Source organism: Protomyctophum parallelum (assembly GCF_964188405.1).
Source record: "Protomyctophum parallelum genome assembly, chromosome: 13".
Classification (NCBI taxonomy): domain Eukaryota; kingdom Metazoa; phylum Chordata; class Actinopteri; order Myctophiformes; family Myctophidae; genus Protomyctophum; species Protomyctophum parallelum.
Genome location: NC_139708.1, coordinates 46652838 through 46670547, shown reverse-complemented (window position 1 = coordinate 46670547; position 17710 = coordinate 46652838). Strand labels below are relative to the sequence as shown.

At 43.4% G+C, this 17710-nt stretch overlaps 3 protein-coding genes across 3 annotated transcripts in view; 2 read left to right on the top strand and 1 right to left on the bottom strand.

Annotated features, from left to right (window-relative positions):
- The window catches only part of triobpb (TRIO and F-actin binding protein b), a 29279-nt gene extending 18255 nt beyond the window's left edge, over nucleotides 1-11024 (top strand). Inside the window, exons 8-13 of the mRNA XM_083780390.1 lie at nucleotides 588-696; nucleotides 6261-6420; nucleotides 7835-7951; nucleotides 8870-8956; nucleotides 9617-9803; nucleotides 10374-11024. Coding sequence (XP_083636516.1) covers nucleotides 588-696; nucleotides 6261-6420; nucleotides 7835-7951; nucleotides 8870-8956; nucleotides 9617-9778 — 635 coding nt within the window. The 3' untranslated portion in view covers nucleotides 9779-9803; nucleotides 10374-11024. The remainder of the gene's footprint in view (nucleotides 1-587; nucleotides 697-6260; nucleotides 6421-7834; nucleotides 7952-8869; nucleotides 8957-9616; nucleotides 9804-10373) is intronic.
- The window catches only part of LOC310869848 (histone H1-like), a gene marked incomplete at both ends in the record, with an annotated part of 720118 nt that overhangs the window by 656540 nt on the left and 45868 nt on the right, over nucleotides 1-17710 (bottom strand). The gene's annotated exons all lie outside the window — the stretch shown is intronic.
- On the top strand, nucleotides 12697-16270 carry ndufa6 (NADH:ubiquinone oxidoreductase subunit A6). The gene is made up of 3 exons (XM_083780813.1): nucleotides 12697-12858; nucleotides 14411-14526; nucleotides 16039-16270. The coding sequence occupies exons 1-3, from the start codon at nucleotides 12720-12722 to the stop codon at nucleotides 16168-16170; spliced, it is 387 nt and encodes a 128-aa protein (XP_083636939.1). The 5' UTR covers nucleotides 12697-12719; the 3' UTR covers nucleotides 16171-16270.

The window sequence follows — 17710 nt, the reverse complement described above, 5'->3', positions numbered from 1 at the left end:
TCACACCTGGTCAGAGGTATTTGTGAGAGAGATAACAAGTGAGACTAACACTACCAGACACTACTGAGACGACTACCTTTTTCCACTGGCGGAAACTAAATTAAAACTAAGCTATGGTGACTAAAACTAAGACTAAATATACTGACAATTTCGTCACCAAATATAAACTAGACTGAAACGTAATAGGAAGGGACTAGTGGACAAGACATTCAGTATAAGTCATTTTACACTTGGTTGCATGCTGAAAATGGCAGATCTACAAGCTCACAACGCGCCGCGCTGCGACACGTTGTGAGCTTGTAGATCGGCTATTTTCAGCAAGTGTAAAAACAATCATTACGACGGCATCAAGGCCCGCCAAAATACATTTTAGTCTGCTAAATCAACTGTAGATTTAGTCGACTAAAATCTTATGATATTTAGTCGACTAAAACCAGACTAAACACTAAAACATTCCAGGTGACAAAAATGTGACTAAAACTAAATGAAAACTTTTCAAGAGACTAATGACTAAAATAGAAATTTGCTGCTAAAAACAACATTGATGTTGACTCCCTGTCCGGCTGTGTGTTTCTATGTATTGACAGTGATGCAGGCTTTGAGGAAGGCCCACAAGGAGGAGATGGAGAGGGAGGTGGAGAAAGCCAAGAGGTTAAATGGAGGCCTTGACTCTCAGACCTTGCGTTCCCATCAACAGTAAGTCAACTTCTGTTACTCTCTCTTTACTAAACCTACTTCACTTTGTCCCAACTCGCCTCATGTGTCCCCATGACTGGGAATCCGTATGTTCCCATGTCTGGGAAGCCTTATGTTCCCATGTCTGGGAAGCCGTATGTTCCCATGACTGGGAAGCCGTATGTTCCCATGGCTGGGAAGCCGTATGTTCCCATGACTGGGAAGCCGTATGTTCCCATGGCTGGGAAGCCGTATGCTCCCATGGCTGGGAAGCCGTATGTTCCCATGGCTGGGAAGCCGTATGCTCCCATGACTGGGAAGCCGTATGTTCCCATGACTGGGAAGCCGTATGTTCCCATGACTGGGAAGCCGTATGTTCCCATGTCTGGGAAGCCGTATGTTCCCATGTCTGGGAAGCCGTATGTTCCCATGTCTGGGAAGCCGTATGTTCCCATGTCTGGGAAGCCGTACTTTCCCATGGCTGGGAAGCCGTATGTTCCCATGGCTGGGAAGCCGTATGTCCCCATGGCTGGGAAGCCGTATGTCCCCATGGCTGGGAAGCCGTACTTTCCCATGGCTGGGAAGCCGTATGTTCCCATGGCTGGGAAGCCGTACTCTATGTTCCCATGGCTGGGAAGCCGTATGCTCCCATGGCTGGGAAGCCGTATGCTCCCATGGCTGGGAAGCCGTATGCTCCCATGGCTGGGAGGCTGTATGTTCCCATGGCTGGGAAGCCGTATGTTCCCATGGCTGGGAAGCCGTATGTTCCCATGGCTGGAAAGCCGTATGTTTCCATGGCTGGGAAGCCGTATGTTCCCATGGCTGCTGGGAAGCCGTATGTTCCCATGGCTGCTGGGAAGCCGTATGTTCCCATGGCTGGGAAGCCGTATGTTCTCATGGGACAATTCACCCTTTGTCAAGTCCCGCCCCCGTGGTTGTGCCCCTCTTCGCACCCATTGGATGCCGTTTCGTGGTTGGACAAAAATCCTCTCTCTCTCTCCATCCACTACCGTTGAAATAACATGATTTTCAGTTTCTTCATATTGGTATTCTGTGCACTTATTTTAAACTTGGTGTCGGTAAAAATGGAACATCACAGATGCAGCATGTTTGTCATGTTTGTTTTTAGTTTTTTCCAAAAAAATATGTTTTAGCAAATTCAACATAAAATATAGCTGCAAGCAGCGATAAGGCGGGACCAAGGAGATAGAGAGAGAGAGAGAGAGAGAGAGAGAGAGACAGAGAGAGAGAGAGGACAGAGAGTGTGGAGACAGAGAGAGTGGAGAGAGAGCGAGAGAGACAGAGAGGACAGAGTGTGGAGACAGGGACAGAGAGTGTGGAGACAGAGAGAGGACAGAGTGTGGAGACAGAGAGAGGACAGAGAGTGTGGAGAGAGAGAGAGAGAGAGAGAGAGGGTGGAGACAGAGAGAGAGGGTGGAGACAGAGCGAGAGGGTGGAGACAGAGAGAGAGAGAGACAGACAGAGAGAGGGCGGGGTGGAGAGAGAGAGAGAGAAGACAGAATACACTTATTACACTATTACACCACTATTACACTATTGCACTGTTACACTTATTACACTATTACACTATTACACTTATATTACACTATTACACTACTATTACACTATTAAACTTATTACACTATTACACTACTATTACACTTATTACACTGTTACACTACTATTACACTATTAAACTTATTACACTATTACACTACTATTACACTTATTACACTATTACACCACTATTACACTTATTACACTATTACACTTATATTACACTACTATTACACTATTAAACTTATTACACTACTATTACACTTATTACACTATTACACTTATTACACTATTACACTACTATTACACTTATTACACTATTACAAATTTAGACTTAATACACAATTTCACTACTACACTATTGCACTACTATTACACTCATTACACTAAATACACTTATTACTCTATTACAGTTACTAGTATCTCTATTAGAGAGAGAGAGAGAGAGAGAGAGAGAGAGAGAACAATATGCACAAATAAGAATCACAGGCCGAGTTGTCACTACCCGTATTTGAACCAGTGACCCTGTGGTCCAAAGGTGAGAGCTCTACCGATTGAGCTAAGCAGACTCTGTCAGTTGACTCATTCTATACAGTAACATGCAGTATAGGTATTAGCTCTGCCAACCGTATTTGGAAGACGTATTGGTTGCATGAGAGGTTTCACAAGACAACATTTTATTATTGGGTCATAAAAACTTCATTTTTTCACTTAAAAGAAATCTGTTACGATTTTTTGTTCGTATAAGTCCAAAGTTCAAGTGTAGACGTTTTTGTGCATTTTGATCAAAGATTCTGGGAGAAGATACATTTTAACTGTTTTTCATATATTTCAAATTAGTGGGTAATCTAAAGGTCAGAGGTCAAAAGTCAGAATATGGAAGTTGTTCGGCATGAGGAGACACATATGTGTATCAAAGTGTCATTGCCAACGGTAAAACGGTTCATGAGATATGCACATTCAAAGTTTGCATTTTCAACTTAATTTTCAATTTCAGTGCTATAGCGCCACCATTTGGCCAATGGTCATGGGCTTCTCATAGTCACCGTTTGGCATGGCCCTCTACCAGATTACCGAGTTTCACAAAAAGCGACTGCACGGTTCAGTCAGAACAGCTATTTTTGGCGGAAGAAGGAGAAGAAAAAAAACTACAAAAACAAGAAGTGACCAAAGTCACTGCGTGTCTTCTTGGTCCCTTAACAAGGCAGAACCAGGGTGGAACAAGAGCCTGCTGGTTAGTCAGTCAGGGACCAATCAGAAGGCTGACAAAAGGGTGAATTAGGCTTCCATGATCTGCCTCCACTAGGGCCTGTCTTGTGCTCTATGCTTGTGCCTTAAACCCATTCTGACCTGAGATCAGATTCTAAAAATGTCTTCTACATCCTGACAGTTTTCTGAAAAAGCTATGTTTCTATGTCAGTCGTTCTTTGATTTTTCTAAAATAGCAGACCTACAAGCTCAGGTTCATATACCTTTTAGGTTGGCTGTCACAGTTTTCCATCAAATTGTTTTAACCCATTTTTGGGGCGAGAACCCCTTTTGGTGTTTTAAGCGCTACGTTATACTTTAGCTATTGAAAAATAGCAGATCTACAAGCTCATAGCGCGCCACCGAGTGGCACGCTACGAGCTTGTAGGTCTGCACATTTTTGAAAAATCGTGAAAATGCACCACACAAATTTGAATATTATATTCTTTCAGAGTGAACGTTTTTAACTCAAATCTTTGTTTCTGGGGGAGGGAACAACATATTTTCAGATGGGGAGGGGGGGTCGGTGGTCAATTACATGAGGTGTTTCAGAAAACTGTCAGGATTTAGAAGACATTTTTTATCGTTCAACTTCGTTAAAGAGTGAGTGGGGGGGGGGGGGTTACAGACGTTCGTATCCTGCCACAACGTTATGCTGCATTCACACGGGCAGATGCAACAGATGCAAAGCTACACTAGTACACCTAGTCACAGACAGTGTCGTCGTTAAGCAGCAGTATATCCCACTGGCAGCTGCTGTCCGTTTATCTCTAGCACAACCACGGACAATGAATTACTCACCTAATGCTGCACCTAATGCAGGTTCCATTCCAGCGTGTGTAACCTGCATTGCTTAAGTGACAGCTAGTTTTCATATTATGGCCGCTAACGTGGTTTTACAGCTGAGCTCACAATAACATTCCCTTTCCGCTGTCATTGTAGCTTGTCATCGTAGCTTGTTTACAACTGAAACGCACTTCCTGTCCTCTGACTTCCTCATAAAAATAAGAGCTACTTGTAATGATTAGTCAACACTAGTTTGATTTCTAAGTCTACTTACAGGATGTATCTCATTTGAGATCTCATTTGAGTTCCTTTTGAATGCCTGCCAGCATTCTCTAAATCCCTGTCTCTCAGCTGTTGGCGCTCGCATGCCTTTGATCTACCGCGCATCAAACGTTTTGACGACGCATGCGCACTGGCGCACCGCTTGTGTGCACCGCTGGTTATGGCAACTTGTAAATATTGCCAAAACAGTAAATAATGAAAGCCATAAACTGTAGTCTCAGAGTATTATCAGGGTCATGGACTCATGACTGCCATGACTCTGAAAAGACCTACATTGGTAATTCATGGGAGTAGCTGTCTCGTGCTTTTAACTTAAGTGGGTGCTAGCATGCCACAAAAAAGGCTTTGTATGTGATGTTTTGAGTTTGAGAATCAGAATCCATGAGAATCCCACAACAACCATCCAGGGTTTCTTTGTGTTTATAGCCAAACCAGTAGCCGCAATGGGCCAGTGGTTGTCGTTTGGCACTTTTGGAATGTAAAGGAAGAAGAAGAATTTGGCCCTGGATTTAGTTTTTTCTTTTTGTTGGCTTCCTAAGTGTACATAGAGCCGTCTCAGTGATAACTACTGGAGCCTGTATTAGGGAGAAGAGATGTGCTACTGTCTCTGTGCGCTGCTAATGCTCTTCACATGTTCACTGTGGGTATTTCAGTGGTTAACAGGGTGAACATAAAAAAAATATTCTACCCACAGTAGGAAACGGTTGCTTGGTTATCTGAGAAGTCAAACTGAAACGTGCTATGCCCACGCAATACTTATCCCTTTGTCTGTTACAGTACTTTACTAGTATGCAGTCATAAACTCTGATGAGAGTAGTATTGACGCAGGCAGGGGCCAACATGAAATGGAAGCTTTTGTAGGAAGATTTGTATTGGTTGTGACTGTGCATGTTGTTTAAACAAGGATTCTGTGCATAGTTGTTAAAACGGTAACTTATTCCACATAAACCTTGTTTTGATATGACACAACGCGCTTCATACATTGGCTCCATCGGCCCATATTTGCCTTCTTTGTTGTAACTATTGGACATTTGCCAATGATTTGAAGTCGGTGTTGATTTACTACTAGATGGAAGGTGGAGAGAGCGAGTCGAGCAAGAGACTGAGCTGGATTCAAATCAGAAGTATTTTCCATGCCTCTTGAAAGCTCCATTTAGCTACTATGACACAAAGGGCTCTATTTTATTATGTCCATAGTAAACTAAATCTCTTTGCCTTTTGTTTGTTTTAGCATGGACGAAAATAGAGCCCCAAGTCTAATTTGGTGTCCATATGGGACAAAGTATTGGGTATTTATACTATATCAGTGATGTAAATAGGTTTTCAATGTAATCAAATCCAAGCTACGATGACTAAAACTAAAGACTAAATCTATAAATAATATTACTAAAATGTTGTGGAGAAACTAGTGGAAAAGAGATCCAGTAGAACTAAAAGACGAGTCATTTTATGCTTGGTTGCATGCTGAAAATAACAGATCTGGAAAGCTTGCAGATCGGTTATTTTCAGCAAGTGTAAAATCAGCCATTATGACGCCATCAAGGACGACGAAATACTAAATCGACTGTAGGTTTAGTCGACCAAAGTCTTATATTTAGTCCGCTAAAACTAGACTAACACTAAAACATTTCAAATGACAAAAATATGACTAAAACTACATTCAAAACATTGTATTCTAAATGTGCTGACTGTTGTATTGTGTTATTCCCCAGGGCAGAGACCCATGCCCTGCAGAGAGAGCTGGCCGGCCTCTCAGAGCGATACTCTCAGAAGTGCCTGGAGCTGAACAGGGCTGAGCAGAGCAACGCTGAGAGGGAGAGGGAGGTCTGTCGGAAGGAGAGAGACATAGAACAGCTGAGGAAGGAGAACCTGGTGAGTTGTTTTCTTTATGTTAGGAGAGAGACATAGAACAGCTGAGGAAGGAGAACCTGGTGAGTTGTTTTCTTTGTTAGGAGAGAGACATATAACAGCTGAGGAAGGAGAACCGGGTGAGTTGTTTTCTTTATGTTAGGAGAGAGACATAGAACAGCTGAGGAAGGAGAACCTGGTGAGTTGTTTTCTTTATGTTAGGAGAGAGACATAGAACAGCTGAGGAAGGAGAACCTGGTGAGTTGTTTTCTTTATGTTAGGAGAGAGACATAGAACAGCTGAGGAAGGAGAACCTGGTGAGTTGTTTTCTTTATGTTTTGTACAGGAGTGTCTCAGAATAAACTACTGTTCCCTCCAAAGCTAATAGTCAAGTCTAAATAAGTACTTCAGTACAAGGGTTCTCGTCTCATAATAGAGGAAGTGACAGTTGCATCGTATTTTATGTATAGGTACGATGCAACTGTCCGAGACTTTCAAAGAAACTAGAGAAAGCAGCGCAAAATCTCTCTTGGAAGAGCCACCCATCGACTAATCTAATATACGGCAACCTTCCCCGTGTTTCTTCACTAGTCCGATCCAGGAGAACACAGTTTGCCGGGCCACTGCTACAGAGCTGACAGTGAGGTTATATCTTCCCTTCTTCTCTGGAGTCCTGCCTCAAAGCAGACCAGAGGTAGAAAACTGTCGTTCCCTCTGATGTCATCGCTAGTAGGGACACAGGCATCAGTAAGCAGGAACTGGGGATGGCAATGAAGGACCGGGAAGTCTGGCGTGATCTCGACCGCGGTCGAAAAATGATGATGAGATAGATTATGAGCACCTTCCCACTTCCCAGAAAGAAAATAGATTATGCAAGATAGCATCCCGTTTGACTCATTTCAATTTAGAAATGATTTCCATGTAGGTAGAGATTTGGGAGTTGTTGGTTACTCATTGCTAAATCAGGCTACCGTAAATCTTTCAACTAGAAAAGTGTGCTCCTCAGATCTCCGCCAGGCCAGGTTGGCTAACCCATGGGCCTGCAAAGTTTAGAACCAAGTTGAATATGAATAAAACATTCTGATACATCTTGATCACATGACTGCTGAGATAATGTGTGGGAATAAAAGCATGTGTTTTTTTTAAGAAAAAGGCTAAATTAGCGACAGAGTAGGTCATGGACCTACTCTGCTTGCTTCATGTTTACCATCAGGCTGACTCTTAAAACTAGGGACAGGACAGAGGGGTAAGAACATAATCTCTATCCTTCGGAAGTATTTTAAAATAATTACTCTGATAAATGGCAAGTGGACGGCCAAGGACACTATAATTCTATGGAAAGCAGTTGTGGGTTTTTTTTTTATGCTTTGTATAATTTATTGCCAAGACAATAGACGTTAATAATCGTCCATTCCATGTTTCCTCTCCCTCCCCTCAGGACCTACAGACCCGTTTAAAGGAGGAGATCAGGCGCATGCGCGCTGTCATCTCAGGTCAAGGGTCATCAGAGGGAGTCTCCAATGATAACAGAGACAGGACGTCCTGTGAACTGGAGGTAGGTCATCGGGAGAGAGAGAGAGAGAGAGAGAGAGAGAGAGAGAGAGAGAGAGAGAGGAGAGATGGGGCCAACCAGAGCCATAGAGCAAGCCAGAGTTACGCAAACTCCGTTCACTTCATGGGGCTTCAGTCCGGCTCTTCTACATAGACTTCTATTGGTTTGTCCCTATTTGAACTCTTCTATTAGATGGCTCTGGGCCCAACAACATTCTCTCACCAGATATAGAACTCCATCTTTAGTCTTGAACTGAGCCATATGGGACCATTAAAAAAAACTACATGCATTAGTGCGCCCTCTAGTGGGCATCCCCTTTCGTGCCTTTTGAGGATGGTTGCCTTTTTATTAACCGCATTCTGGACGGGAACCCCTTTTGGTGTTTTATGTGTTATCATGTAATGCTTTAGCTGTTGAAAAATAGCAGATCTACAAACTCACGAGCTTGTAGATCTGCTTTTTTATCTTGAAAATGTGGTGCAAATCTTTGAATATACTTTCAGAGCGAACGTTTTTAGCTGCTTCTGGGGGGGAAACAACATTTTCAGATGGTGGTCGGTGGCCAATTTCATATATTTTTGGGGGCCCTTGGCATGAAAATGTTTGTGAAACGACCGACACAGAAACATAGGGGTCTTCAAGACAACTGTCGGGATTTAGAAGGCATTCGTAGAATCGTCCTCAGGTCTATATCCATTTATCATGAGCAAGGGCAATGGTTGTCATGGCTCACAAAGAGCCACCTGGATAGGTCAGCCTGAAACATAACAAGCAAGCTTGTCTTCTTGTGCTCAACACGCACCACTGATGCAGAAACATAGGTATTTCATAAAACTGTCAAGATTTTGAAGATTCTTTTAGTTAAATAGGTGCTGTGTCGCCTTTGGCAGCACATGATGAACACTATGTTTCTCCTTCCAGGTTCTTCTCCGAGTCAAGGAAAATGAGGTGGAGTACTTGCACAAGGAGATCAGCTGTCTGAGGAATGAGCTGCAGTTTCTCAACACGGTAAGTGTGTGTGTGTGTGTGTGTGTGTGTGTGTGTGTGTGTGTGTGTGTGTGTGTGTGTGTGTGTGTGTGTGTGTGTGTGTGTGTGTGTGTGTGTGTGTGTGTGTGTGTGTGTGTGTGTGTGTGTGTGTGTGTGTGTGTGTGTGTGTGTGTAATCATGCCTCTGTTCTTGTCATAACTGAAAATACAGAGTTTGTATTCCTGAAAATACAGAGTTTGTATTCTATGTACCACACATCATTAGGATAAAAATCCAGTGCAAAAAAGAAAATCAACGCGTACTTAAAATTTGTGAAGCCTTAAAGGGACACTTCACCCCTTTTGCAATTAGATCTCATTTTAATTATGTTTTACTGTCTTACTGAGACAACATGTAGTCCAGGAAGTAAGTGAGCCCAGAGCCCTACTTGGAAATACTAAAATATCTAAAAACCCCAGGAAAGTGTTTCTTGTCTTCCAAACATCATTATTACTAGTATTATTGCCATCACCTGGCAAATGGCTCAGACGTGTATCTTTCCTGACGTTAAGCTGTGTACAGCTGTGTGTTCAGCGACACAGCCATGCAACGGATGCTAAACTATTTGCATTGGACAATGGCTTTTCGGGGTGCGGTTTTAGCGAAGGGCTAATATCCGCTAAATATCCGCCTCCACTGCAGGAGAAGCGTGTGGCCTGCGATCGCTACAAGGAGCTGCACGAGGAGCTGAGTGGGGTGAAGGGCCGAAGCGAGAGGGAGATCCACAACCTGAAAGAGAACCTGAGGCTGGCCATGGCCGCTCTGCAGGAGGGACAGATGCTGGGCAACAGCCTGGACCACTGACCACTGGACCGATGGACACACACAGGTATGGACCACTGACACTCAGCCACTGGGACCGATGGACACACAGGTACGGTACTATGGACCACTGACACTCAGCCACTGGGACCGATGGACACACACAGGTATCTATGGACAGCCTGGACCACTGACACTCAGCAGAGACGGGTATGGACAGGCTGAGCTGAGGATGGACCTTACCGTCTTTGTTTTTTTGAGGGGCGCTAGCCCCTCATTATGTCCAGCTTTGAGTGTTTGTGTAAACACAAACGCAAATTGTGATTGGCCGGAATGAGATGATGATGTATGATGATAAGAGCGTCCCTCACTTCACACCGGGGTGTGATTTTTAATTATTATGAAAAGCTGACAATGTTTTGGCATGGATTCTTTAAAATGTTATTACCAAAACAAGTTATGGTATAATTATGCACTGGCGGCAGGATACCATTAAACAATAAACTTTATTGCAGTTTATTTAACAGTTGATGCTTTGCCTCAATATGACAATGAAATTGTATTTTTAACCAATCTGTATGGTACACTAGTATTCAGTTTTTAGCAATACATTTAATTACATATTTGTCTTTTCCAGTTGTGTCCGCGCTATGGTGACTGAAGCAAGAGAAGATACAGTAAAGCAGGGAGAGACCACTGCTGGACTTACTGTATTACTGTAACTGGACCATGCTGGTTATTCGGGGACCACGCTAGTGCCTTAGCTATCAATCATTCTGCCAATCAGCACCATAGACTATCAAGCTGATGATCGGTTAAATTACTGTAACACTGGGGTCGCGCATGATATAGGAATCTGCACTTTTTATTTTTATTTTTTATCTGCTGTGTGAGTGAGTGCGAGAGAGATTGTGTGGGTGATTGGAGCATTGTTTTGGTCTGAAAACTGGAATATTTGAACGACAATTTTTTTTTGTATTATCACGTCTTGCGGATAAAAACGCGGGACATGAGTTTTAACGGTCTTCACCATCCTTTTATTTTCTTTAGCTTGTAGAAACTGTGAGACGGACAGAATGAATGAATGCACCAGCAGAACTATACCGTCATCTCATTTTTTGTTTGTGTACACCTTCGTCTCATGTTTACCATATAAAATGGCCTCACAGTTTTTATTCTATTTTTTCTCCAGAAATGGGAGCATATTTCAATTGCTGTAATTATTATTTTTAATCCTGAAACATGTGTTATATGTGGACATTAATTATTACTTTCTTGACTTTTTTTTGGGGGGGGGGGGGGGGGGGGGGGGGAGAGAGATTGATTCAGGAAGAGACTGTGAACGATTCTGATTCCTGGAGAGCCAAATTGGAACTGTATCCATTATCCATGACTGTATGAACATGTTTGGGATCGTCTTTTGGTGGAGAAGCCCCCAAACGTTGTTGATGAATGTTTGTCTTACATCTGAGATTGTGTTTTCTTTTTAAGTTTGAACCATGACAGAGAAAAGTAGATCTCCAACTCCTACAATTTTTTTTGGCAATTGTGTGCCACCACTATCACATCAAATGTCAAGTATTGCGTCAATGAGCCAATGTTTTTATATTGTGTATTGTGATTAACATGCTAAACTTAGCTACCTGTCTTTTGACAATGTTTTCTTATTTAATGTGTGTAGAGCATTGACAAATTTGTAAATTATCCACATTTTGCAATCAATAAAACACAGGTTATTAGAAAAATGTTTGAATTGATTGAATACTTAACTGTTTGCAAAGAATCACACCCGTGTGAAGTGAGTGGTGCAACTCCTTGTGGGGTTCCAGACCCCTTGTGGGGGTCCAGACCCACAGGACCACGGCCAGGGTGCCGGCCCGGTTCCGGCGAGCCGCCCCACGTCCGAAACGGTAGAGAAATGAGAGAGTTACCATGTGGGAGTCCCCGGAACATCCAGACCCCCAGGAATGCGCCCAGGGGGCTGGGCTGATTCCGGCGAGCCGCCCCACATCCGAAACGGTTGAGAAATCCACACCGTGTGGGGGTCCCTCTACTGTACCCTCTACTGTACTATACTGGCACACCAAAAATCATCATATATAGAGTTAATATGTGTGTGTGTTTGTGTTAGGTTGCGCACAGGTGGTGAAAAACAACCATGCTGTTTTCGTCCTCATACCCACGTCCTGCAGGCACCCACATATAGCCTGGTTAATAAACCAGACTAATATCGCACGGACCGCCGGCAGGCAATTTATTTTTGCCAACGGCTGATTCGGTCTGGTTCATTAACCAGGCTAACCCACATACCCACCCAGGCACCCACCCACCCACACACAGCTCCGTAAGGGAGTGCACCACTCAAAAATAGGACAGGAAAGTACAGTTCAATATAAGGGCTGCTAAGAGGATTTAAACCCAATAATTGGTTTGTTTTCCATTGGGGGTGAAATGTTACTGAAACATGAACCTATGCCTATTCTGACTGAAGGAAGCGTCCTTGTTTTAAATTGACTGGAGCGAAGATTCAGTGAAAATTGCAGAGCTCTATGTTTGGCAAAGATTTGGTGTAAAGACTGGGGTCAGTGGGTGCATACTTAGTTTAGACTAGTCTTTGGTTAGACTAACTTAGACATAAGGTTGATGAGAGGTGAGGGGTGCATACTTAGTTTAGACTATTCATTGGTTAGACATAAGGTTGATGAGAGGTGAGGGGTGCATACTTAGTTTAGACTAGTCATTAGTTAGACATAAGGTTGATGAGGGGTGAGGGGTGCATACTTAGTTTAGACTAGTCATTAGCTAGACAGACAGTCACATAAGGTTGGTGAGGGGTGCGTTAAAAACCTTGGTTGAAAAAACTAGTTGTCCTTAAACATCCTCGACTGTAGGTGGCAGCAGCACGACCTCTGTCCTATATGAAGTGTCATAAATAATGTACTTCCTTCCATTGAAGAAGCAGGAGACGTAAACAGCAACTGTCATGGCGGCCAGCGCGGCGACCCGAACAGCAGCCGGTGCTGCTAAAGTGGTTAAACCTATCTTTTCCCGGGACCTGGATGAAGCCAAACGCAGGGTTCGGGAACTCTACCGGGCCTGGTACCGTGAAGTGCCAAATTCAGGTATATTGGCTACTAGATTCGTGCGTAAGATGCATATAAAGAGAGTCGTGTTAGCCGTCAAGGTCGTATCTGTGTTATGTGCTGTAAGCTGGCAGTGGCTATAGTCATTCAACTATTACTCGTAGAATGATTGGGTAATTACCCACGCATTTAGGAAAATAAACGACATTGGATTTTTGGACTAAACTGAAGTTTATATCAACGCAAAGATGTCGGGGTCCTCGATCGTCTCCGGTATTGTCAGCTGCTAGCCCTCCAAGCAGAACCCAAATGCTACTGAAGTTTCTGACATTTGTTCGACCCAGTGCATTGGGTCCTGTTCCACGTCGTCCATGCCACCTGATTAAAACATTTACTGGCTCATGTTTACATTTTAAAACGCCTCGCCGCGCTCTTTGACGATATTCTTCAGTATGAGGCTTTCTGAATATGTAAAGTATAAGTACACATACATACCTTTGCGAATATCTCCTGTGGCGCGGAAGCCGTTAAGTATTTTTAATATATGTTTGCCCGATTTGGAAGCTTGGATTCTTCTTTTCCTTCCTTGTTTATTGACACCTCATTGTACCGCCTATCTGGCTAGCTAGTGGCGCTATAGCTATGACACAGCAGATCAGAGGCAGGGACGTAGCCTCACAAGCCAACCGCACACCGGGAGGCGGTACAATAAACGGTAAACAAACAAGAAGAAATAAAGCGACCAAATCGGTCAAACAAAGATTAAAAATACTTAACGGCTTCCGCGCCACAGGAGATATTCGCAGCTGGATGTATAGCTACTTAAAGTTACCGAATTCAGAATAACTCAAGGAAAATAATGGCGTCACATGCCGCGGGTCCTATTTTAGAGAGAATCTCCATATCCGCATATAGGAATTTCCATACGAAAGTACAGTAGCGAGCAGGGACCCAACGTAAAACTCAACAAAATATCAAAAAAGTTTTACGTAGGGTCCCGAAAGGGGCTAGTCAGCTGCATATATTATGTTCTGGCTGGACAAACTCACTCATACAATTGGCAGCAATTAGCTGCATGGCTAGGAATGAACACACTTTAACTCAGCAAAAGCAATATTATTCTGATGATACGGTGGTTACTTGGTCCAATCTGAAAATAATGAAAAACGTAATGGACACAATAACGATCTCCCAGGAAGGCATTCAACAGTTCAGATACAATCATTTCGTATGGTATTGGGATAGGTTGAATACTATGGCGCTTGCATGCAATGCTTTCTATATACAGGCTGACAAATAATCAATTTTGTCTGTGCATATGCATGCACACTATTTCCCTTTATTGTATTATGGTTGAACTTTGGTTAGATTTCTTTGCTGTGGTATGGTATAAGTATAACCCTGATATGTTTATAGTAACAGAGCTTTACAGAATGTGTACTAAACAAGGTGGATGCCATCTATATTGGCCTCAAGTTCAGCCTCATATCTTACATTTCAAGCATTCGTTTAATTGTGTTTTTGTGGAGGAGTCTAGGTTGTCTATATGGATAATGCACATTGTAACACTGCATCATGTGTGCATCCATAGTGGCATTGTTCCAGTTGGATATAACGGCACGTCAGGCAAGAGAGAAAGTACGAGAGCTGTTCAACAAAAACAAGCAGGTCACCGACCCACGCGTGATTGACCTCCTCGTCATCAAGGTAAACCTCATCAACTAGTTGGCTCCTGCCTCATCTAGCCTGTCCTGTTCATAGCCCTGGTCCAGTCTCTCACTGACGCCCTCTGTAGCAATTTTCCCACTAGCCTTGCGAGGCTTTAGAATTCTCCGAACGACTCAGTTTTCAGACCTTAACACCAGGGCTCCACCGGACGCGTTGCGTCTCCGTCGCGTCCAGCTCGCATCATGACAACATCGTCAACGTCACGGTAGAGGTGCTCCACCGCGGGCTTTTGAAAACTGCGCATCAGCAACATTATGGGTAATGTATTGTACGTATGTGCGTGCGTGCGTGCGTCAAAAAACGAACCGGGGCAATTTTTGAGTCACCGAACGCAGCACAACGCAACGCGGGCAGTGGAGCCACCCTCCATTGATTAAAAGGGAACATTCCCGACGCTGACGGAGACGCGACGCTGACGCGCCCGGTGGAGCCCTGGGGTAAGGTAAAAGTCTATTCTCAAAGCTTGGAAGCGTCTCAGTTCCCCAGCTTCTCTCTAAAATGCACTATTTTTGTCATGAAATAAAATGCATCCAAGTGGATAGGCGCACTGGCACAGTCACAACCCGGAAATGCCGTGGTAGAAGAAGTTACTCTGTCCGGTACATTGCTTTATTAAAATGGCACAAAGTGCATTTTAGAGAGAAGATGTGGACCTGAGACGCTTCCCAGCTTTGAGAATAGACTTTCGCCAAGGTCTAGCAGGCTTTGTTTCGGTGAGTAGATACGTTGTTTTGTTTATTTTCGGGGAATTCTAAAGCCTCGCACGGCAGTGGGAAGATATGCTACAGAGCAGTGGAGTGGGTGTCCGGCAGGGCGTCAGTGAGAGACTGGCTGACACACTGGACCAGGGCTAACCTGTTCAGTGTTTGCATCAACCTCATTGAACCTGTAGACTACGCTAACTTGGCCATTCACCATGATACTCGTATTGATGCACTTAATTCACTTAATGTTGCTGCTAGAATTTCTTGAACATTTCTGTCTGCTTTCCAGTTAGAATTGGATTGAGGGCTTTAAATGAATATACCGAGGCTGCCGAGATTGTTTAATTACCTTTTTGGAGCATAACGCCAAAGTATTTGCGCCTTTGATCCATGAAAATCCCCCTGAAAATATAGTTCCATGGCTTTTTGTCGAACCGAAAAATATGCCGCCGCCGCGATCCGGAACAACAGGCAGTGAGAGCTGCTCGAGTCCAGTTGAAACTATACCGTTCACGTGCATTGAACTCATTTTCCCAGAAGCCCTTGCAGCCCAGAGCACAGGTCGATTTCCGGTTTCGTCATCATAACGCCACGGCCTCGTCACCAGGTCCGCGACAAATCCGCTATTTCTTTTTAATTAATAAAAAACGGCGAATTAAACGCATAAAACAAATAGCGGGTTTGGCGTATTACGCAGGGCAGAAACATGGATTAAGTAGCGTGGAAAGCGGCTTATGCAGCAGAACTGTTAAGTATTGTAATGGTTCTGTATTTTTGTTTCTACCAGGGAAAGATGGAACTCCAGGAGACTGTCAACGTTTGGAAGCAGAAGACTCATATTATGCGGTATTTCCATGAGTCAGAGGCAGCTCGCCCTACAGACTTCCTGTCCAAATTCTATCATGGTCACGACCCTTGAACTCTTGATATAGAATATTATGTTCTGTGACCTCTGGCTCCTTCCCTGCTTGTATTCCTCTTTATTCAAATGTAAATACATTCACATTACAAATGTCTAATTCTGTGCCTCATGATCTTTCATTCAATGTATTATTATTTTTTAGGCTGATCTAGAATGGTATGTGTTCCCTTGAAGAAAGAATGGGCTGGTGTTGTGTAATGACACACAGCCTACCAGAGAGAGGCACAAGCTGGATTTAAGTACAGGAATTTGGAATTTGAGGTATATTACACAGACTGGTTGAACATTCCAAGTCGTGCTAAAGGCTCATGCATACTCCAGTTTTAGGTGATAAGTTACCTTCACCCATCACCGTCACCTTCATAACAAGTCGAGGCCATCATACTCGCGGTGATGTCCTTTGCATTGACCCCGCCTCCCTCTGGTTCAGAGGCAAAAACCCCATGCCTGCAAAACCGCCCACCCAACTTGTAGACCAATCAGTGAACGGGGTGATGGCTCCAGAGTGAAAGGAATTGTCTGATAGTAAAAACAGAGAGATGTGTCGGGGTCCATCACCGCGGCGAATGACTTAATGTTGTAGTTCTCTAACCCATAAAAGACTACACAGCGGTGATAAGCTATCGCCACAAACTGGAGTATGAATGCAGCTTAATGGTCTGTGGATTTCAAGTCTTTACTCCTGTCCTCACCTCCCCCACCACCTTATGGTCTTATACTCCTGTCCTCACCTTTCCCCCCCACCTCTTATGATCTTATGCAAAGTAGGGAATTCATAAATTGTTAGCATGGGTTGGTATCTTAGTCACATGGACCTTGACAGATTTGTAAAGATACTTTCCTTGTATCCTCGGGAAATCCATGCCTTGGTTTTGGATAATTAACGTTTTCTAAATTACGATTAGTTTGTTTCACCACATGGTGTATAGAGTATATGCAATTTGTATGAGTGTGTGTATGTGTGTGTATAGACACGGTATACTTTATGTATCTTAACCCATTTTGGGTGGGAAGCCCTTTGTGTTTTAAGCATTATGTTATATTTTAGCTATTGAAAAATAGCAGTTCTAAAACGGGTAGTCCCAATACTTGATTCTGATTGGCTGGTTACCGTCACGTGACCGGTGTAAATTCCACCGATAACGCACTCCTTCAATCACTGGGGCTACTTGCCGAGCAAAACAAGGAAGTGATGTGGCTCGCTCTGGTGGCGCAAAGCATAGCTACTTTTGTGAATTCAATCGTTTTATTAGGTTAATATTGCTATATGTTTGTAACCGTTTTAGAAAAGCAATAAGCCACGAGAGGTCTCAGGTTACCGGGTATTTTACACTGGCTGGGGGCGTAGGCAGACCCTACAAGTCTTCTACAAGCTCGAGCTTGTAGGTCTGCTATTTTTGAAAAATGAAAATAGTGCAAATCTGTATATATATATATATATATATATATTCTTTCAGAGCCAACGTGTTTAACTCAAATCTTTGCTTCTGGGGGAACAACATATTTTCATATGGGGGGTCGGCGGCCAATTACATAA